Source organism: Zosterops lateralis (genome assembly GCF_965231275.1).
Source record: "Zosterops lateralis genome assembly, chromosome: 2".
Taxonomy (NCBI): Eukaryota; Metazoa; Chordata; class Aves; order Passeriformes; family Zosteropidae; genus Zosterops; species Zosterops lateralis.
Genome location: NC_139763.1, coordinates 22,335,766 through 22,360,331, shown reverse-complemented (window position 1 = coordinate 22,360,331; position 24,566 = coordinate 22,335,766). Strand labels below are relative to the sequence as shown.

Genomic DNA, 24,566 nt, shown 5'->3' with positions numbered 1-24,566 from the left:
GTAACTTGTGTTGCAGGCCTCAAGAAATTCTTAGGCATTTCTTAAACAGTGTCCAATTATCCTGGCAGCAGAAATCTAACTCAATCAACTGCAGCTTGGATTAGCCATAGAGGGGTATTGTTCTTATATGGAGGACACAAGGCAAATACTCAAGATGTTCTCTACTGAGGCTACTCATATTGCATAATATGCTGGAGTTTTATGTCACTTATCTCTAAAAGTGGACTAAAAGGTAATTCTGTACAATTAAATGGTTAATTTGTGCTGCCTTTCCTTCCACATAGAACTATCTTTATCAAACCCACTGACCTCCTTGACATGTAATACACAACATATTCAAGCAATGCACCTTGCACGCAGAACTCAGAACTGTAGGACAAAATACACTGAGGGGGTTCCTGAAGGCCATTTGGAAACACCGTATTCAACACATGTCCAGACAAAGCAGGTCCTTGGCCAGGTGAGCTTTGAGCATTTCCAAGTATGCAGATTCCAGAGACCTCTTGGACACCTGTTCCCATACAGTGAAACCATATGGTGAAACCAGCTCTATGGTAAAAATGGTTTTCCAAGAATCTAGGAGTTTCTTGTGTTCCACCTTCTGCCTTTTGCCTACTGCATGATCACTCTATACTTGGAGAAGAGGCTGGGCCCATCTCATGAGCAAACACATCAGAGACACAAAACAGGTACACCCAAAGGAGGAACTGTTTTGATGAATCCAAATTTGAAGTCTCAAACTGAAACTGGAAGTAGGCAGCAAAAGTATTTCCTGAATAAAAGCAATGAACTTTTTGCCACAGGGAATGTGGACAAACCCACACGTGCAGTCTGCGAGAGCAGGTACACTTCCTGTTTGTTCTGGGTAACTGGACACCATCACCCATCACCATAACTGCCTCAGCAGGTGCTGCAGAAGGCACTTGATTCTCATGGACCAAGCTAATTTTTTAAAAATCTATTTTGGCAATAGCTTGTTTTTGTTCTAATGCCTCCTTGAGCAGTGTTATTTTCCCACACAGAAAGATCAGCCTGCATAGTGACATTTACATGAATTTTATCTAAACATTATTTAATCACTGTATAATCTTTGATGAAAGTGTTAATGACAGCCCACATATGCTTCAGACATAATATCATTTCCTAATTTCTTCAATAAAGAGAGAAAGGGTGAGAAGAGGCATTAACCTTTAAAGAGGTTTTCACTGGGAGTGCAAAAACATTATGGAAAAGGTGCTTTTTTTTCTATTCAGTACAAGCTTCTCTCTGAACTATACACAAGAGTGTCACCAGTCTGGAGTGACTTGGTGAGATATAGCTGTATTACACTTCAACTCTTCCTGGTCAGGAGGAAAAGAGCCTTTCTTTCAAAATTCAAAGCTGAAAGTTATTGTAGAAAATACTTAAAATTATTAGCATAAAAATCCAAGCACAAAGCCAGAAAATATCACCTTTAAATAAAACAAACAAAACACTAACAAAATTCTAATAATTATTTTCCATGTATTTCAACTACAGAAAAAAACCCCAAACCCAAAATTAAAAATGGCAATTCTCTCTTCTCAATATAGATTTTCACAGGAAAGCAGAAAAGAATGTACAAAACTAAGTTGGAAAAAATATTAACTCCTAAAGTTAAGAAGAATATAAATGTTCCTATTGGGCAGTATCTGAATCACAGAGGTTCATCCCTTCAGCCTACCATGTTATACCTGGCATGCCTGCCTAAAGTCAATTGTTGACGTAAACCCACAGAATGGCTGTGCAACTACTCACCTGTGGGCATTGGATTATGGTTAAGAATATCATAAATCCATAATTTATTTTTGCAACAGCATTCTAAAACTACCACATCTGAAATGAAAAGCCTCATTACATCAATAACCAGTAACTGTCCTTGTGATTTCAAAAGATGATTTCTCAGGATCTTAGTCTGCAAAGCTGCTTTGACTCTACAAGCAAATGAAACTCAGAACTCAAAATTTCTTACATAATTCTCTTTGAGTAATTATTTGTGTGCTAAATATAGTATTTCTAAAGAATGTGAAATCTACGACCAAAAGTGAAAGAATTAATTATAAAACTGATATTTCTACATACACTATGTATGATATACCCTTTTAAAACTATTTATTATGAGAAATAATTAATTCAATGGACTCACCCTCCTAACCCTGAATGAGGAATTAACTGTAAGTGCACTCAAGTTCTACTAGACCAATACATGATTATTGGTAAAAACAAAAATTTTTAATAAAAATATACTATGTATTAAGAGGAAAGGTTTTTTTAAAAAATAATAATTATTTTTTTTAGGATTCCAGTAGAGAAGTTGTGTTTTCCACATTAATCTCTAGCTTGTTTTTATCAGTTTCTTTTGTTTATTTTAGGGAAGCAATAGTTATTCAGGTATTTCAAGCTATGAAAAATTCAGAGAAGGGAAGCCAGTAAATATCAAGCAGTTTTATGTGAATCAACCATTAAAACAGACTGCTACTCTAGAAAATTTCTTTATAGTGTAGACTCCAAGCCCAAATATTTCTGTAAATAAGAAAATTAATATAGTCTTAAAATGAATTCACATGTAGAAAATTATTTAAGTCTTAATCTCAAAATATTCCAACATCCTTTTGTCAAAATTCCCCTAATATGATCTAGCTATTTTATACACCACATAGAAACACTTTTTAAAATGCATTGATGACACATGGTTATCAAGCTGTGCCTATTTTTCTATTAGGACAGTTCTACCAGATAAAAGAATGGCAACAGTCACTTCAATCAAAGGCTCTTAGCTATTATACTCAGGCATGCTTACAGGAAGAAGGTCATTTTCCATGAAAGGAAATAAGGTGTGCACATGAATCAATGCATAAGAGTAAACAATGAACAAAAATAGAAAATTGTGTTTATTTAACTCTGTGTATGCATGCATGTGGATAAATACATGGTGTATATGGTCTCCATACAGACAGTCTCTCTCCCTGTGGCATAAGGCTTATTCACTTTAAGATATATATTAGATCAGTAACTAACAGAGCTGTGACATTGGCTTAGCATGAACATTACTCTGGGAATAACAGCCATGGTATCAGCAACTAGTTACTATGCGTGTCACATAACTTCTGCCAGAGCTTTCTTTGGGTATTCAGTTCTTCAAAGAAACAAGTTTATCAGTAACTGCGTTCTCATCAGCTTTTCTCACTATAATTTTTATCTAAAACCCTCCACCATTCTGTATATTTCAACTACAAAAAATGTTCAGATTCAAGAGGGTATAAAGTTGACAGATGGCAGACTAATTCAAAAGGAAAACTACATATTTGCCTGTAAAGCAACCTCTCATGGGCAAAGTCCTCAAAATACTTCATTAGGCCATATGGTTAAGTGAAAACTATTGTTCATCCAACACAATAATGATTTTATATTAAAAGTAAGAATCACTTAGTGAATCTGCTGAAGTATCCTGCATTTGCTGACCTTCAAGAGTTAGAGTCTTTAGAAAAGGGATGAGGGTTAATTTCCAAATTAAATTGTGTCCACATCTCTGAGACTGTTTGAATTATTACTCTAAAGCTTGCTACCACATTATTCTGCTAATTATTAACTACTTATTGCTATGTAATGGACCCCACATAATACACATATATACACAGAAAATAAGCAAATTATATATAAGTATTGTATAGACTCAGAATCACATGATTCCAGGATGGCTGGTTACAGTGTGGTGTTAATAATGCCAAGGTTGTGGGTTTGATCCCTGTACTGGCCATTCACTGAAGAGGTGGACTCATGCTCCTTGTGGATCCCTTCCAGCTCAGCATATTCTGTGATTCTGTGATTCTGGGACTGAGACTGGAAGCAACCTCTGAAGGTCACCTGGGCCAACCTCTTGCTCAAGCAAGGACACCTACAGCCCAGAACAAGATCCAGACAGTGTTTGAGTATTTGAGTATCTTCAAGGAACAAGACTCCACCACCTCTCTGGGTAACCTGCAACAGTGCTCAGTCACCCTCATGGTGAAAAAGTGTTTCCTGATGCTCAGAGGCAATCTGTCTTTCAGTTTGGGTCCATTGCCTCTGGTTCTGTCACTGGGCACCACTAAAAAGTGCCTGGCTCTTTGCCTGGCTCCCTTCAGGTATTTACTTATATTAATGTTCCCCTGAGCCTTCTCTTCTCCAAGCTCACTTGGCCTTTCCTCAAGTCTGGTATGCTCAAGTCCCTTAATTATCTTGGTGTCCCTTTGCTGGACTCCCTCCAGCAGCTCAATATGTCTCTTGTACTCAGAAGTGCACAATTGCACCCAGTATTTTCCAGGTACGGCCTCACCAGTGCTGAGTAGAGGGGCAGGATCAATTCCCTCAATCTGCTAGCAAGACTCCTCCTCATCAGCCACCTTTGTTGCAATGGCACATTGCTGGCTCGTGGTCAACTCACTGTCCATCAGACATTGTAATTACTTTTTTGTCTTACCACAGGAAATCAATTGGGTTTTCTTTCCTGTTCGAAAGTGTGCACCCAGATCCTTTGGTGCACGGACAGATGGCACTATAAATGGAATTTCTAAATTTAAAGGTCTGAATGACAAATGTGAAAAAAATACAGACAAAATGTATTGCTAAGTGACCATTAGAAAGCCTATGATAAGAATATAAACCACTCTATTAGGAAGTGTCTCAGTCACCCCACTACCAATATAAACACATTTCTTCATAGTTAAGTCAAAGACAAATTGTCTTCCCTGCAAATGCCTGCAGGGAAGCACCTAAATGAGAGTTAATTTGCTTATAACACACACTTGTTTGGAACGAAATCCAAATTGTCTCTGTGTAAACACAGTCCATTCTGCTTTTCTTCTATTTAAAAACAAAATGCTCAAAGTTCTGTTTGTTCTTTCCAAGGCATCCTAGTCACCAGACTAGACATGCTAATTAAGTCTGTCTTACTCTCGTGAATCCCCACAAATGTGTATTTATATATTACTTAAATTACCATGGCATACCGGAAAGAGTGATTTTATATTGCTCTAACCATCATAACACATGACCTTAAAGAAAGTACCTCTAATACAGTAATATAATCAGTTCAGGAATAGATGCCAAGATATTGCCAAGAATCTGGACAAATTGACAAGCAGCTGAGTGCTACAAGCAGCATTTTACTGATAACTTGTAAGCCTCGGCACCCAGACATTATATAAAGATTCCCTAGGGAAACCAGACTGCAGCAGGTGTGTTAAGGTGAAAAAGTATCACTGCCACACAGTCCACTGAATTATATGTTCTGGCTAACAGGTAATATATGCTGTGACTACAGAAAATAAGAGGATAGGCTGCCTGTCAGATGAACAAGCAAAAGAGAATCTCAAACTTTGTGATTCAGTACACAGGAAATGGCTCAGGTGATCCTTTCTATCCTTTCTCTCTCTCTCTTCTTTTTTTTTATTTTTTTATTTTTTTTTTTTAAGAAGTTGTAGTGGTCTATGATATTCTATTTCTATTATATTTGAAGTCTTTGCTAATTGATTGTAGCTGCTTCTAGTGAGTTATAGGTAAGATTCATCATTGAATGGAGAAAACTGATAAATCAAATAGTAAATATGTCTAAAGACTGAGGATTGAAAATCTCATCCACACATAAAGACTGGCTCTGGGATTTATGTTCTGGGTCTGCAGGTGTTGAAGGTGTGCCTAAAAACACCTGTTTCATAGTCTTCAAAAATTTGTACTTTCTAGTCTTAGCAAGCAGAACAGTTTGAGAAAAAGTACTAAAAATTATTTTTTCTCCATTGACCCTGCATCTGCAGAAAAAAACCACTTCAATACTTTTAAAGCCAGAAAGAACAGTCTCCTCATTGACAACAAAAGTAGGAATTTAACAGGTAGTTCTACCTGTTAAATAACAAGATGATGAGTTAAAACTGGAAACAATTACTTTGTCTAGAAATATTGTTATTATATGCTCAACTAGGTCACATTTTAACTGTGTTACCAGAAGTAACAAGAAGAAAATCTTACAAAATTAAGTGACAATTGTCCCTTTGAGCTAGTTCACATAGACACTCAGTATCTTACACCTTGATGAAGATGTTGTTCACGACATTCAAAACGTTTTTCTCAATCAGATGTTCTTGTGCTTTGCAGTGGCACTGCCGCGGGCTTCCAGCCAAGGTTCTTTCATGTTTTTCTACTTCCCCTATAAACTAAAAAAGCTTTTCTCTCTGCTTTGGTTGCCTTCCTGACTACATTCCTTGAAGAAAAGGAATGCAACTCAGGTAGGCTGATCTTAATTAATAAGAATCTTTCCTTCCCATGGTTATGAACCATCATATTACTACTAATTTCAAAGAGTATGTTTGGAATACAAGCACTTAAAATTGCCAAGTTTCTACAGAGAGGGATCTGTACATTTTCATATGCAGAAATGTATACATATATTCACACACACATCAGTTTATATGATAGAAGTGTACAGGGGAAGAAGAATGTTAGGAAAAACAAGGGCTGGTGGGGGAACCCTGAAACACCCTGGGCCAGCTTCTCCCAGACACACCCTAACAGTCACACCCCCCATCAGCCTACCAGAAGTTCATTCCTGTGCTGCCTGATGGGACAGGATGAGCCCTAGCAGCCCTGTGAGGCCCTGGTCCAGCCACTCCTGGTGCCACAAGGCCAGACCCACACAGACATGCCAACAGGAGAAGCTCCATGGGTCAGGGCACCCTGTTGGGAATGTGAGACGGAGGGGGCTGGTGGGGTATCAGTAGGGGCCATCTGTTCTTGGCCATACCTGCATCAGTCTGTGTAGTCTGTCCTGTCTCCTCCAATTAAACTCCATTTCTAACAGCTTTTGTGGGCAAGGGCTTACTGTTGTGCACACACATGTGCATGAAGGTCTCAGTTTCAGTCCTGCCATGGGACCAGGAGTCCCACGTGCCCACGGTGCAGCAGTGCAGTGATGATGGTGGGCAAGTGAGGGTTGAGGGCTAGCAAAGAGCATGCTGGAGTAGCTGGTAAGTAGTTGAAGTGTCCTGGAAGCCAGGCATGACCCTATGGGCAAGAGCACAGTCAGTTCTGGCTCTTGGAGGGACGGGGTAGTAGGCACAGGGCAGCCTTGGCCAGCTGCTGTAAAGACTGTGGCATCTGGGGCTGCCCAAGAAATCTGTGTGTGCACAGGAGAGACTGTGTGGCATGATGGAAGTGCGAGACTGGGATCCAGGGACAAATGAACATCTAAATTCAGCTGCTGGAAGGATCCTTATTGCAGGGTAAATATAGGGTAGGCTTATCTCATATGTCTATGCATGAAAGTATCATAACAGTAACCCCACATGATCAACATAGGTATATGTTTGAAAACACAGATTTAAATTCTCTAAAATTCCTAGGGTTATTCATAGCTGCAAAAGTTAATGGAAGGTGTCTACACCATGAACATGTACTTGTTGAAGAAGTACAGCATTTTAAACATTTGGCAATTAAGGTGACTTTGGTTTATGTTTTCCACACTAAACAAACACACAAACAAACAAAACCCAACCAAAAAAGCCATACAAACTGTGTGGAAGACTCACAGACAAATATCTTTGCAAATAAAATGAGAGCCATGGTCAGTTAAAATAATACTGAGCGCTTTGTTGTATTTATAAAGAAATGCAAAAAGATGGTTGGCTTGTTTGGTTTTGTCAGGCAACACAAGCTTTTAATATCTCTAGTCATTCAGACCTTTGACTAAGATTTATTAACCTGTCAAACAAAAGCAATTTTACGGCATATACAACTGCAGTTCATTTTAGAACATTTATTGCTCTGTAAACAGAAAATCCAGATTCTGCTTAAACAATCTATTCCTTTTGAAGCAAGAAGGAAGGCAGGGTAGTAAGAGAAATTCTAAGTGAAAAAGAAAGAAGTATTTACAAACTTTTTTGTTCAAATATATAAAAAGAATAAAGTTAGAAATTAAAACAGACTTTCTCGGTGACTACCTCAACTGAGAAAACGTCCCCCACCTTTGGGCAGTATGGAGAGGGGAAGGGGAAACAGAATAGGGGCACAGGTCCATGTTTACTTTGCATATTTTCTGCTACACAGCTCAGATCAAATGGCTCCGAGAGATGTTTAGAAAGGAGGCAGTTTATTAGGAGACTGAAACAGAAGGAGCATGATACTTACCTGGAACATAACCAGGTTATCCAGTCTCCCTTTATAGAGACAAACATATGATGCTAGAAATGGGTTATTGCTATTTGGGGATAGAGCCTCATCTAAATAGCCTGACGAAGGGGAGGCAGCCACAGCTCCATGCCCCCAGCCTAAACAGTAGCAAAGCCAAGTACACATGTCCCAGAAGGCACCAGCAAACACACACACACAAATCAATCAATCAATCAATCAATAAATATACATACACACACACATACATATATACACACAGATACATATACATATACACAAATACACACACACATGCATATATATATACATATGCACACACACACACACACATAAAGCTAGATACACAGATCAATCCAGTTATACTCAGCGCTCCCAAGGACCCATAGGGTCCTTCAGCTGCCTCTTCTCTAGTGCTCACACATGTGAGCCTCACTCTGCCTGGCCACTGGCTCTGCAGATGCCTGGGCTGGGCCCCTATGACTCGCAGTCCCAGGCTGTGGGCTGGCACCTCATTTTGCCCAGTTGCCAGCCCCCAGATCCATGCTCACTCCTGCTGCTGGCACCATGAACACATAGTCACACACAGAGAGACCACAGACCAGATGCCCTTCAGCCAGGAAGAGTTAGAAGTGGAATTTGCTAACACAGGACAGACTGCACTGGTAAAGAGCTGTGTACGGCCAGACAAATGTGTCACTTGTTTACACATCCAATGTTTGTTATTCTCTTATCCCTCTATTTCCCTGTAATAAATCCTGATCAAACCCCAAATTCTCTTCCTCTGTATCACATATTGAGTGCTATGCCGTAGGCAGCATCTCCCCTCAGTCCAAAAGGATTGATCCAGCATTGATTTATCTTGATAGCACTTCTGGAACAGCCCTGGGAAGGCCCCAACAGGCTGTCCCTCCCTTTGAGTCCTTAATCTGAGCTTCTGTCTACCTTTGGGACTCTCTGCTGCCCTGACCATATGGAGATGGGCACCCGATGGGATGATGACTTCTGTGAGAGGCATGGGAACTGTTGGGAAAGTGTGATTTGGGATTTCCCACCTGCTGTCACCTCTCTCAGCTCTTTTGTGGGCCTGCAAATGAGCTTTTAACACAGACCCCAACATCTGTATCTGGTAGCGAATCCTCCTTAGGATCCATCCAATTCTATGCAAGTTTATGATTCTTAACATGCAAGGCCAAGAATCAAAGTACTTTCTTTTACAGGTCTTTATAACCAGGTCTTGACATGCCATACACTACGCTAAATATAGAAATCAATAGAAGAAGAAGCAATGCTCAAATCAGACATCCTATTTTTCCTTTCTTCTCAATGCTGCTATTATTCCAATGTTCAGTTTGATCCTAAAGCAATACACCACAGCATGTCACAAGCATTATTATGTCTTTATACTGCCGAGTAACTGAAATCCTTTTATTAAAATACAGCATTCTGTGATGGATTTCTTCATCCTTGGACTGACATTGAGCCTGAAGCTCTTACCAGTAATCACTTTACTTTACACAAAACCAGATCATACACTCAACTCAGACAGAGAATCTAAGGACTCAATTGACAGATTTTTAAAAATGGTGTGAAAGCTGGTGAGACTGAATTGTTCTAGCAAATAATAGATGCATTTCAAAATTTCTGAGAAAAACTACACTGAAGGCCTTTTCTAAGTATTTGACTTAAGAACATTTCATTCACCATTCATCAGCACTGTATTATTTAAACAAAATCAGAGAAACAAGGAAATTACTGCACTAAATATTAATCATCTTAAAGAAAACTAAGGCTGTCACTTACTAATATCAGCTGTAAAGAGGAGCTGTAAATATGAACATATCACTAAAACAGTCTTCTACCAGTCTACTCAAAGTCAACAATCATCTTTCAAGCATACTTGCTCTTCAACTGATGGCTAAGTTGATAAGGAAAAAAAAATAAATCAATAGACAGGAGAAAGGGACAATAATAAATTGTCCAAACACTTTAGAAGTACTAGTTAATGCAATACTAGAACAGAAGATGAAACTCTGACATCAGTGTTTCTAAAGAAAACCTCTTTACTTTGAGAGACATGCCAAAGTGCACATTTGTAGCTGACTCTTCTTTCCACTATCTTCGTGAGATTTTAAATTTAGACTCTAAATGTTTGAAGAGTTTTCCTTATAATGTTAGGTCTGTCACATCATCTACCAATCCTCCTGAGACAAAATGCTTAGCCTCAAAAAAGTAAATGCTTTTACTGTTTCAGTATATACATCATTAACTTATAGACTATCTCCTCACTCTTCATCTATACTCCCTAAAAAATGCTTGGGAAAGCCGTAAGGACAAATGGGCTACTGCACACTATTAACTCTTTATTATTTATAATGAAGGTATATAGATCACTTACTGTAGTTACAAATTCAAGTTTTCATTTTCACCTTCAAGGCCCTATATTTTCTTACCCACAATTACTTATGTCTTGCTTTTATTTCCTTCTACTCCCTAGACATCTTCTACCCTTTCAGTTAATTGCATTCTTTATCTCTTTCTCCCACTTTCAGCTGTACGTCTTATATCATGCTGACCTCTGTGCCTTGTACAATCTTCATGCCTACATTCTTCATCCTTCTCCAGCAGTATATTTAAAAATACACTCTTTCAGGAATCACTGGTACATGCTCTTCTTCCTCCCTTTCTTAATGCTGGGCTATTAACTGAAATTTGTCTTGTTTAAATCGCTTTTGCTTCTTGTCAGACCAGGGCAGCAGAGAACACAGCTGAAAACAGAGCTGTCTGATTTACTTCTTATTTCTATCAGGAATGACCTCTGTTAACTCTAGCTCTGAAGAGAATTGAGGGACAATACTTGCTTGCCATCTAAAATAGGAAATTGGGATCTTGTGCACTAAAAAAGCCACATTGTTCATTAAATGGATGCCAATTAGTGTGTGGGTATAGTGGTTAGCTTCTACGAGCTACACCTGTACTTATAGTCTTAGATATTTACATTTATTTCACAGTGCTCCAACAATTGTAAAGGGCAGGCTCCATGCCTGTGATGAGCATACATGAATATGATAAGTTTTACTCCCTCATGGCTTAATGTGTACTTAAATGTAAATATGCTGACCACACTGAGCAGCGCACAAACGTCAGGAAACCAGGGAAGCATTCCCAGATGTAATACTGGTGATAGTATCATAGAGTCATAGCATTATTCCTGACTTCTAAAACACCTGGCTACAGGAATTCCACCTTTCCAAACTTCAAATACATACTCTACACAATATTAATCTTCATGGAATTATCATATGACCATTGTACTAGTTATTATTATAATTCAAAAAATATTATCTTCTGAGGAACATCTTAAAAAAAATACAAACATTTTTTGCTGAAATGCAAAAAAAAAAAAAATCTTCCCAATGAAAATTTTTGGCCTGGAAATTTAAAAACTCACATCTGATATCAATCTTCAAATGATATATCGTAGCTAATCTAAAGACTGCAAATGCATTCTATGGTCCTTCCCAGCTTGTCTCTCCAGCTAGCTCTGCTCTTCAGATACCATACAAAAGAGTTAATCCTTTGGGTCCAGATTTCAGACAGAGATGTGACCTTGCTTGGAAGAAGTAGTGGCTCACACTTGGTGTTATTTAGGAAGGTGTTTATTCAGGGCGAAGGCCCAGGTGGTCAAAGTGTGAGTGCCTGTGAGGGTTCTTGATTGCCCTTATCAACATGGGCATTATAGATGGAAATGAGGGGGAGTGGTTTAGGTACAGGGGGGCTGGACTTTGCCAAATAGGGGTAAAAGGGGTGTGGATGATACTTGAGGCCTTGGCTAAGCCACCTGGCCTGCTAGAGCCATCAAGTACCCAGGAGTGTTCGAGATAAGATACAATAGGTCTACAGTGGCCTAGGCCAAGGCTGTTAAGAAGATACAATGGGCAAGGCCAGGCCTATTATGTGAGTTAATGACAGCGATGAACGGAAGCGAGGTGGGGGTGGATGAGCATTTACAGAAACTAGGAAACAAAGTTATACAAAAATTGAAAAACCCAATTCCACACCACTACAGCGTTCTACCTCAGGTACATGATCATTCTTTCTAAAATGAAAGGTTCTGTTTTAATTTGCTTGGGATAACTGCATTATTGAAAATGAAAAGCAGTAAGTTACATACTATCATGCTTTTTGCCCACGTACTTTTTTGAATCAGTAATATTTTGAGTCTGTAGTAGTTCTAAAGTTCAGGGTGATAGGCAATCTCTAATGTCTCCAGTCTGAGCTACAGGATGCAATAGTATGTTCTGGAGACAAACTGAATGGATCACTGTGACCAGGCATCTGCTCAGGAGAAAGAAGACAATTTCCTACTGGAGGAAAACATGTTCTGTATCAGAAGATATTTTCAGCAATGGATTAAATCTCATCAACTAGTCCTTGCTAGTCAGCAGACCTTGAGGCTTTGAAGCAACTAATCTATGAAGTGAAGAAAATACTAACATCAAAAGCCATTCCCATTACCATGCTACTGTCTTAGAAAATAGTTGTAGTTGCATTTTAAAATAATTCTGGTGCTATTCAGGGAAGTATTGACTAGTAATCCTAATCTCTATACTTGGTAAAATCTGCTGATAAAACAACATTTTGTAGGTTATCTGGGATAATATCTGTAAGACCTTTGGAGCGACAAAGTAGCCTACTGGTCAGTCAAGTGTCAAATGAAATGAAATAGTTAAAAAATGTGGCAGCACACATTATCTGGAAGAAAATAAATGACATATAAATTTTCTAACATTTGGTTTAAATACTGGACATCACTGTAAACAGCTCAGTGAAAACTCAGAACTTGGGAGACCAGTTCAATAAAAACTTAGAGTTTGGGTGATAGTGTTTATATTCACAGACATATATACAATGGTCTCACCTGGAATGCTCCATGCACCATGTCCCACAGACATTATTCTATGTTAAAATGCTTTTGATAGGAAGAGTCTGAAGAAATGTAATCAGAATGCTTATGAAGACAAAAAACCCCAAACAACCAACCATATCACTGCCCCCACCCCCACAAAAAATCCCAAACACAACCCTTTCAGATGGTGAGGTTTTGAACACACTCTAAAGAGCTTAATTTACGGAGCAAAAAATAAAAAGGGATGTGACAAGCAGAATTTACAACACTGAGTGGCAAATCAATTACTTCTTATCTTTCCCACTCATAACATATAAAAAGCTGACACTGGAACATATGCAACATATACAGAATTCACTGTCCCAGGCACACATCGATATCAAGAAAAACCACAGACCCTGTGAAAGGGTTACTATAGCCTATTTTTTTTTTGTCTGTTTTTGTTAAAAACAACTTGATATGGGAGCAATAGAATTTAAATGGATAAATTAACTCCCTCTAGCTAAAAGGTGATTATTAACCTGTGATTATTAGCTGTCATCAGAGATGGTACCAAATAAGCTGGACACTGAATCTGAGCATGAACAGCAATTTCTATCTTTAGTTATCATTTAGACAAAAATGAAAAGCCTTTTTTTTTTTTTTTTTTTTTTTTTTTTTTTTTTTTTTTAAGGAATAGGAGGGTAGCATTTCTACCACCACTTGGAATTATATTCTAGTTTAAATCAGAACCACTTCAGTCTTACTGAAGTTTAACTTGAACCATTTCTTTCTAAGCTTTGAATTATGCTATTATTCTAAGATAAAAAGATGCTGAAATGGAAGTGTTAAGCATCCTTTTTTAGCAGACAAGTCTTGATGTCTTCAGTTCTTTTGTATACTACAAGGTCTTTTATCTTTATAACACCTATCACAATAATAATGAAAAAAAAATCTCCAATACTGCTTTATGGAGTACACTTTGTAATCACCTTTTAAGTGCACTTATTTTGTGATGAAGCAATGAGTCTGAGCAAAAAGCTTTGCCCTGTTTAGACTATAAATATTTTACCAGTGTTAATTGATGGTTCTATATGTAGGTTTTCTGCAATCATGCCAGAAAGACAGACTCTTACAAATTCTTTATCACACAACAGAATAATAAGAACCCTACCATGTAATACCAACTCTCTGAAAACTGCCTACCACATCTCCGCAAAGAACAAGCAATTTAAACAAAGAGCAAAAAAATAAATTCATCATTCCCTAGCCTTAGTGCATTAAAACAACATATAACTGACTGCAGTCTTTCAGAGGTTTCCAGAGGTTTCTCCATGACAGTAATTTACAAAGAAACAACCAAAAAACATTGCCAACAATGCAATTCCTTCTTTCAAGTCTTCATTCCTTGTCCTGAAACCACTGCTTGTTACAACAAGCTCTAGGTGATTACAAAGGTAACTCTAGATACAGAGAGAATCAGTGCACTACATCTTATTGAAAGAGGATTTATTCATGCTTGCTATAAACTCTAAAGACATTAAAAAGATTTTTTGTGAAAATTCTTGTTAATTAAAATCTAATTATTCAACAACTGCTGTTTGGCATCTCTAAAAAAACACTCAAGGTCTTGAAAGTAAGAAAAGATAACTCAGTGAGCAAGTTATCATAAAACAGGGATTTTCCCCCTCGTTTTTCCTACTTACCATGCATAATTAACATGTGATAATACCCATAATGAGTTCCCTAAAACAATTAGCAACGTATCTCCAGTGACCTGCTAATCTGAATATAATGCTTTTTGAATTTGGAGGTGCACCAGTCTCTTTGTGCTTACACACTCACCTCACGTAGAAGCAAAGAAGGCTGCAGAGCATAATTTATTATTCTGCATCACATTTCATCAAGTCCCTTAGCAGCTACTTGATACATTATCAAGACAAATGCAAGGGAAAAAAAAGTATTCCTACCTCTCCACCCCCCCAAGTAGAGTACCCCAAAGACTAAGAACTAATTATAATCCTTCTTTCCTCTTCCACTCATTAAGATACCTTTAGCGAAAGCAAACCTTGACCAGGTTACTTTTTGCATGGAATTTCAATGACTTTTTTCATCTCCATAAGATAAATACATCCATAAATAAACATGCACTGCAGTAACAAGGGCAATGTCCAGAACACTTAAAAGTTAAATTACTTGCAAACCATACAACATCTCATTTTTCTTCCACAAATATATAATAAAGACTGCCAGCATGGGGAGAGGTAGGTTGGGAGAGTGGGTGAGTGCACATGTGAACACACAAGTACACATGCTTCAGAAGAAAAGGGAGAAAGTAAATCAACCATAGGAACTGAGCGCATGATAATTGAAAAAAACCCTGAAAACAAACAAACAAACAGTCTCCTTCCTTTAATTATCTTTTTAGTGGCCTATTATGAATTTAGAGGAAGTATGCCTGTGTACAGTAGTGCAGAGGACCAGACCTAAGCATGTTTTGTCTCAAATATTCAGAGTTTTGCTACAGTAATTGTGATCAGAGGAGAGGGTCACATGGAGGTGGAGCAGTGCTGTCCTGAGCCAACTTCCTGCTTGCCTTTAAGTCTTGTGCTCAGTTTCCCCACCCCAACTCATTACCTTTGTGCAGTGGTGGAGTGGTGTGTTTGTGAGCCAGCACCTTCTGATGAGGTTTTTGTGGAAGTTGTGAAGTGTATTGAACAAAACTAAGGGCTTGTTAGCTGATGCTTTGTGTAGAAATGTATTGTAAGAATTTAAGTTTGTGTTAGCCAATACCTTTTGAGTGTAAACATTGGGCTGGTTGCCATAGTTAAGAAAACTGTATAAGAAAACATAAGAGTTCCCTGACATGTGATCCAATGCCTTTGTTCTACCTGTCAAGAACCTATAACCAACATCACACTCTCTATCCACGGGTTGTGACAAGTAGATCTTCAGAAGTCCTAGATTGTGAGACATGGTGAAATACCTTTTGCTTTTTTCTCTACAGTTGGAAAGAAAGCTTCCTAGCAAGAGACCTCATCATCCAGCCTGGGAGACACAAGGACTACGTGCTTAGACTATGTAGCAGCTGAGGAAGGTGCAGGATTCAGTCACAGGCTGTTAAACAATGTGTCACTATAGATGTACATTCCACTGGAGTTCTGTATTTTTGCATCCCAAGCTGTAAAGCTTCTAGAAATATATATAAAACTATATTGTCCAGTACCTAATTACTTTAAATTGCTTAGTACACAATTAAAAATTATAATTTATTAATAATTTATTCCTTTAAATTTCTTCAGTGTTTGTCTGATATCAATAGCTTCCCCAACAGGGAGAGGAACCCATAAAAAAGTTATGCTGTTTATTATTTTTGCAATGCCCCATAATAGCAGGAATTCAAGAACTAGTTCAGCAACATATACTAAATAATCAAAAAATTACTTGCCATCTAGAAATGCCTTCAAGTCACATTGCAGAAAAAGAAAATTAAGTCTTCAGGAATTCAGGAAAAAGTTCTAGCCAAGAACCTTTCTGAGCAGAAAGCTGATGCATCATGTGGTAGCTAGGACAATTCCCAAGGAAGCCCAAATGTTGGGAGACTGAGTTTGTCAGGTTCAAAAGTGCGCAAAAAGATATTTTCCTCCATTTTTTCAGGAAGTAGTCCACACAGTGGACAAGACAAGGATAAAACTCTCTTCTGATCTGCTTTAAAAGGAAAGCAGAAGTTCCAGATTGCTGTTGTGTTCTCTATGGAGAATTTTTCTTGGCAGTGTAGAAATGTGCTGGAACTACTTTTCTAATTATGCTTTACAAAAGGCTAACTGCTAGATATTTTTAGTTCCTGATAAAAAGACACAAGCTATTAAGACTGGGCAATTTTGGATGCATACATAAAAGCAAAAAAACACCATTTCTCCAAAAAGCTACAAAATCAGAAAAAGGGAGGTTCCTTGGACTTGGCACCTCATCTTGGTTAGAAGGCAGACAAGTTGAAACATTCTGTTCCCAAGTCCATAGATACACCCTTTCAGATTTCACCTGCTATCCACTTTCAGCACTTCAGGGCATGTTTTACATGACAGAACTAAACTAATCTGGGTACACACAAATGCTGGGACATAGTTAATTTGCTTTTTAATCACTATGTACAATAAGAGTGAAACCTATGTAATCTAAATTTGTTAAGGGAGTGAACTCTGTTTTTGCTGCAAAACATTTAAGCAAGGTGTGTGTACTCAGCCTCTTGTGTGTACTCAGTGGTTTCAGCCTCTTGTGGCACTGAATCAGTCACCACCTCCCAGGGTGTACCATCCCCAGCATGACACAACTCTGCCATGGGAGAATCTTTACTGTGTTTGGAAGCTGGTCACTGTGTAGCACAGGATGCAAGGCTAACCTAACACTGGCAGAGTACAACCCTGCAGATGAGGGACAACAAGAAAACAACACCCCAGAAACACTCCAGATCTTCATTCAGTCTACTAACCACATGGCTACACTGGAGTTGGCATCAACTAATCAGACAAGGCAAGAAGTTATTTCTCTAACCCATCAAATGCCTAATTAATTAATGAACTGTAATAGACAAGAATGTCCAGTGGCTCCTGAAAAGAAAGACCAAATTCTGCTTTCTACCTCAAAATGCACCTTCAGCCAGAAAGAGTTGAAGCAACATTGATCCCCCCTCATAATAATCAGCCACTGTCATGTGTTGTATCTGCCTCTGTCAGACCACACTGTCTGAGAACAACAGTGATCATCTATCTACACACTCTTTGTCATCTCTATTCCTGAATGCAGCCTGGCACTTTAAACTTTACACTCTGACCATTACCATCACAGCTTATATCCACTGGAAAAAACAAATATCTAACACTATGCTAAAACAGCTGGTAAGAACTGTGAGTCCAAGGAAATAAGACAGCAGGGCTTGAGTAAATCAGAATGGTTTATATCATGAACAGCTATTTTGAAGGCTGTTTCAGATGAGAAAAAATTGATAGTCTAGGCTTATGCAAAGAAAGACTAGAGCCTAGTCTGAAGAAACAGCCATTGATGTATATTTGAGCTAAGCTGAAAAATGTCCGTGTTTTTACATTTAATGCCTTTATTTCTAAAATAAAATTGTGAACCGTAAACATTCAGGAAAGACTATAAGCCAATTAATTCATAAAATGGAAAAGGGACAGATTTATGGTGACTAAAACATTTGATTTGAACAGCAGGGATCCCAATTTACAGCTTACTGCACCATCTAGAATGACTGTTTGTAATTTCTGTACTTTAAATAAAGTACTTCTAAAATACATTAAAACTGCAGGTATATACAAGGAATAATAGCAACATCACTAATTAAATACCTGCTTATCTGAAAACCATAGTGAGTAAAATATATACACTACATGCATACACTAAAAATGGAGGAGTTGAGCGGGGGAAAAATAGAAGAAGTTAAAAAATGAAGGAGATAATACAAAAAAATGGTTTTAGCATGCTTTTTTACAAAAGGTAACAATAAAAATGGCCCCATTAAGTGCCAAATCAGACTTCCTTATCCTGTTTTATTTGTACAATATAGAATAAAATTACAAAATATTTGAATGTCATAATGTTCTGAATCTACTGTTCTTTCCTAATATCTTCTAGAGCAAAAATGTCTCAGAAAATTTCTCTTTGAACTTCTCCATTCTATGACAAAATGCCCACCGAGACTCATAAATCCTAATGCCATTTAATCAGTCTGAAAAAAATTTAATGAGCTCTCTCTAGATTTGGTACGGAGATTATTTGTAACTATGGGATCAATTAATTAATTAGAAATGGAAGAAACTGCAAAGAAATAGTGTTTTAAATTAAGGCAATGATTTATATCACTTGCAACTTTTTAAATAGAACAGATTGATTTTTTATAAGAGAATTATGACCATTTGTATTACTACAATCTATCCCTCTGTTTAAAAAGTGGATATAAATGGATTTATTTGCTTTTAAACTACTACTAATGTCCTTGATTTTACAGAAAAGCTATAGGCAAATCAACCAAAATACTGGAAAGAAATGCCTTAGCCTTCAATGTCCTTAAGGAGGAAGTTAATTAATCTCTGCAGTTTTGATGACAGAAGTATATTTGAAATATGTATAAATGTTGGCATGCGGATGACAGAAAGCCTCTGATTCAGTGCCATATTTAAAATAAATTTATTTGCATATTTTTTTTATTATGAAACAAAACTTCTTCAAGATACCACTGAAAAGTTATAGTTGATATATAAATATATATATATGTATAAATTATAAAAATACACACAAATGGCCTGGTTGCTATAAACTCTTTTAAATCAAAAATAAATCTTCTAGTATTTCAAATTCCAAAAGTATGATTATAAATAATGTGAGCTCTATAAATTAAAGTGGAACAGAAAAATATTTTTTCATTCAAAAGTATTTTTTTTCCCCCCTCAGATGACATTTGTGAAGTTAATCACTGAATCAAAGGATGAGTGAGATTGGAAGTGACCCCCGAATTCATCTGGTCTAACGTCCTCTGTTACACAGGACTGTGTCCAGATAAATTTTCAAAATCTCCACAACCTCCTGGACAACCTTTGTGCTTGGCCATCCTCACAGTAAAAAAAAACAAAACAGTGTTTCCTTGTGCTCAGACAGACTCCTGTGTATGTCTGTATTCATTGCTTCTGGTTCCATCACTGGGCACCACTGTCTCCTTCTTCATAACAATCTCTTCAGGTATTCATTTGTATTAATAAATACCCTATTGAGCATTCTCTTAATTAACCCCCACCACTAAAGATGTTAAACATGGTGAAACCTGTAAAACCAGGTAAAACCAGGTGCAAAACCCAGTATTCACCCCTGGCACACACCACCAAGCACTGGCACCTAACAAGATTTGTGCCACTGATCATGACCCTCTGGGCCTGGCCACTCAGCCGTTTTCAAACGATCTCACTGTCTGCTCATCCATATCATATGGGTGAGAGTGTCACAGGCACTGCTGTAGTTCAGGTAAACAACAGCCACTGCTCTCACCATGTCCATCAAGACAGTCACTTCATCAAAGAAGTTAATCAGGTTTGTCAAGCATGACTTTCCCTTGGTGTAGCCATGCTGACTACTCCTGATGGTTTGTTTGTCCTTACTGTGCCTAGAAATGCTTTTCATGACAAGTTGTCCCATCATCTTTTTCCAGGGATCGACATGAGGCTGAGAAGCCTCTAGTTCCCTGGGTCATCCTTCTTGCCTGGCTTCAACACAGCAGTGGCATTTACTGTCTCCAGCCCTTGAGCATTTCTGCCAATGGCCATGACAGATCAAAGATTACAGAAAGCGGTCTTTCAACGTCATCTTCCAGACCTCTCAGCACATGAGAGTGCATCCCATTAGGGTCCTTGTGTAGTGGTGTGTTTTTAGTTTTATTAGTTCCATGTATGCATTTGTTCCATGCTTTCATGCTGTTTTATGTAAGCTGTAGTGGTTTGTTCCTTGTACCCCCATTTTTACCCCCTTGTGGTTTACCCCATTTGCTGTCATCTGTCCATCACCTGTTATGTAACCCCCAGGTCCTGTCAGTCACTTTGGGGCCTCTCCCTGGGTCTGGAAACTTCCAGGGAGAGAGTTGAGTGATTGGAAAGGATCCCTGTTATTCCCTCCTTTGCCTTCTTGATTTGTTCTACTGTCTGTCCTTTATGTACAGAGTCATTCCTTCCATTCCCCTGGTTGGTCCCACACTGTACCCATCCCCTTGCCCCTCCCCTGCATTTAAGGTGCTGTACAGAGATGATTTGTGCTCTGTTGGGCAGACTCTCTGGGGGTGAGGTGGTCCCATGTGGACCTCAGTAAACCCCAGCTGCTGTTCACCCATCAGAGTCATTCCTTCTTTCCTCGTCATTGCTCACACTGCAGTCACAGCAAAGTCCTCACAGGATGGGGAAGGTATCCCTGGATACTGGACCCGGATACTCTCACTGCGGCCACTGTCAGGGCTGGCCAGGCAAAGTGGGACAAGGGTCCCTAGACACCACAACCACCACATCCTTGGATTTAATAATGTCCAGTTTGTTTAAGTATTCCCTGACTGTCACAATGGAGTCGAAGACAGGGATGCAACATACACATGCTTGAGGATCATGTGGCAACAGCCTCTTATTGTCTGGCAGCCCCTTTTACAGGCTTTTACAGGGTTTTTAAATTTCTCATGCATACAGACATGATTGGCCAAGGGTCTTAACTCTGCCCAGCTCACTGGCCAAAGATAAGGGTGTGTCGGTGCTTCACAGAGATTGGGTGAGGTCCTCTGATTGGATTTGAATCCTTATCCTTGTAATGTCTAGGGACTCGTTTACTTCAAGCTAGGCTGGTCGAGCTGGTGTCTGTTAAGCCAAATCATCTATGCAGATATAGTCTAGCTATATCTGTTATACCTGACCAGAATCCAAACAGAAATAATGCTACGAAAAGCGTTTTTCAATCATCTAAATAAAATATATGAAAAAGAATATAGTGTTTCAAACTCTGTGGCCTGAAATTTCTATAATATTCAAGAACACATTGTTTCTACACATGTACAGCTCCAGATGGTTTTCATACAAGTTGCATCTGTGCATTTGAGAGCAGAATTTGGAATATATATATTTTTTAAAAAAAATTATTAAAATACAAAATTTCTACTATTTAGTTTTCAGATCATATTTTGATTACCTGACTGATTTACCTAATTACTTATTTGACTATGCATTGTTGCTAGTGTTGAAAGTTCATATGGTGCTTCATGCAGCACAAGACAGGAGACCGAAGCTGAATTTGCAGGATGTATCTTTTTTGAAATTCCTGTGCTATCATTTTATCATTATGGTTATTAAGTTCCTAATTAACCAAAGACTGCAAATCAAAAGGTCAACATCTAAGAAATTTCAAGATGGATATTTATGACATCCTTCAATGGCAGCAAAGCAGATATCATATCCATTTATATATCACTTAAACACTTGCAGAAGTATGCCTACATAGCAAAAGCCACTGGCTGATTTGACACTACAGCTAAATTCTGGATTTGGTTTTCTATGCCTACATTGTATTTTTTGCTAACAGCAGCAACAAAGTTTTGAAACAAAGTTTAAAGCTCTCACTTTGTCCCTGATACTTTGTTTCACTGGGTAGTTTTGGTATGTACTAGGTTGCTCTAGCAGGCAGCTCCAGTGAAAGTTCTCTGTAGGCACTCATCAAGCAACCTCCAATGTTTAAGAATACATAAAGCTCCAAAGAACCTTATCTCGGCCTGGGATCACAGTAAATCTAACCCAATAGAAAACATTCAAATAATATACAGCATAGGTCTATGGACCTAAGCACCACCTATGATGCTCTAGCAATCTGTTTTGCTTGAGTACAATTATTTGCTTACGTGGGCATCACCTTTACCTCCTGACACTTGGCTGCAATCTTGCATGTTAATGATAAAACACTGCAGATGACACCATTACACTGCAACTGGTCACAAATGTTTTGGATAGTTTTTCATGTACTGTTTCCATTTCCTCTCTCTTGGGAATTCTGTGCATGTGTGATTTTCCCACACTTTAACATTTGTGACTTTTGTACATGAAACCAAAAAAAAAAAAAAAAAAAAAAAAAAAAAGTTATGCTGAATTATCTGCACTAAAGGAATTTGATACTGTAAACTTCTTACAAAAGAAAAATATGGATTCAAACATCTATGCCCTTCTTCAAAGAAAAGTTAACAAAATTAAAAATACAGAACTACCATATAACAATCTGTGACTTTGATTGTCTAACATACCTTTAGAGTTTAAAAATATTAAATGGAATACAGATGCTAATATTTCTTCATTTATTTTTTTCAATGCTAACACAACTAAAGGATACAAGTATCTACATAGTGTCACCAGTTCACTAGTTTACTAGTTTTGTTGCTTCCTTTTGGGTTGTTTTTTAATGTTTTTGTAGTTTTTAAGTATTACCACCTTCTTGTGGGTTTTCTGAAATAGAACCACATAAACTAAGAGTTTTGGGGAAGTGTTCTGCTCCTCCCATGAAATTATAGTTTAATTTGCCATTAGCACAGCTGACATTCAATTTCCTTGGTTATGTACATTTGGTGTATCATTTCTGAACGTGCAAACTAAGTAGATTCATATATACAGAACATCAAGAGAAATTGCAACAGAAAAAAAGCAAACCAAAACCCAAACCCAGTTTGGTTAACTCTGTTCAACAGTAAACCACTCTGCAACAAACTTAATTCACTTTGTATTTCCAGGCAATGAAAATACCATTCAGACTCTGGGTGAAAACTTGAAGTATGAATGGTGAGGAATCTTAGCTAATGATTCCATATGTATTTGTGTAGCCTTTTTTTCTCAAGAATTCTACTGAGAGAACAGTAATCACAGTCTACCTAATTCTTTTCCTTAAAATTAGCATGTAATGCATTTTTCTGCAGTAATGAAACTAACTCAAAAACTTCAGAACTTATGTTCCACTTGGGACAGAGAAGAAGTGAGAAAAATATTCTAAAGATAAAGGCAGTTTAATTTAAAATAAAAATGAAGACAATATTTTAACTAACTCTCAGTTTATGTGAAATATTCTTCCTACAGATTTCTACTTCAGAATAGTTTGTAAAGTTATATATAAGACAGGAAAACTAAACACATCTGCTATTTGAGAAAGATTGCTCAAACTGATAGTTTTAAATTGGAAACAAGAACTATGATCTCAGAGATTTAGACTGGTAGTGGAAAGATGTAGCTTCAGCAAAATATATGTCCTCTTCATAAAGAACTATATTTAATGTTTTGACACTTAAGAGGTAAATCAGCCATGAATGTATGAAAAATAAACTGATCTATGTTTAAATAATTATTTCCAAACCCTGAATACTGAAGTTAAGCTTGCAGATTTATGTGTACAGCAGAAAATCATTACAGTTTCCTGTTACTGCATGCTGCCACATGGCAAATCAGGGCAATCTGCATAACAAACTCTAGAGGTAGTGGGGGTAAATCTCTCTCTTTGACAGCACAAACATCTTTGAAAACAGGAGTTGCTGAATTTTATAATGTTTATATTAATCTAAGTCGTTATCACCTTAAAAACAAAATCCAAATACAGCCCAAACAGAAAATTCACAAATTTGTCTTTCCCCTCTTACCTTCTCTGGTGATGCAGGAGGGTCAAATCTCTTTGCACAAAGTAAAAATGGATCAGGATGTGGTTTGCCACGCTTCAACTCAGGGTCATCTCCCATCACAATATGATGAAAAAGACTAAATAATTCTTTGTGTTTGGTTGTTTTTTTCTGAAATGACTCTTTAAGGGAGCTGGTGGCAACAGCTATGGGTATATTGTGTTTGCGTAAATGATGGATCAGCTTCTGGACTCCTGCAAGACAAATATATACATCTTAGTTTTTATAGATATGCATGTAAGTTGGTATATGCATTAATGTTTATACCCAATT

General features: G+C 37.7%; 1 protein-coding gene across 1 annotated transcript in view; it reads right to left on the bottom strand.

Moving 5' to 3' along the window:
- The window catches only part of PUDP (pseudouridine 5'-phosphatase), a 68,046-nt gene that overhangs the window by 5,618 nt on the left and 37,862 nt on the right, over positions 1-24,566 (bottom strand). The window contains exon 3 of the mRNA XM_083855649.1: positions 24,258-24,487. Within this exon, the coding sequence (XP_083711775.1) occupies positions 24,258-24,487 (230 nt within the window). The remainder of the gene's footprint in view (positions 1-24,257; positions 24,488-24,566) is intronic.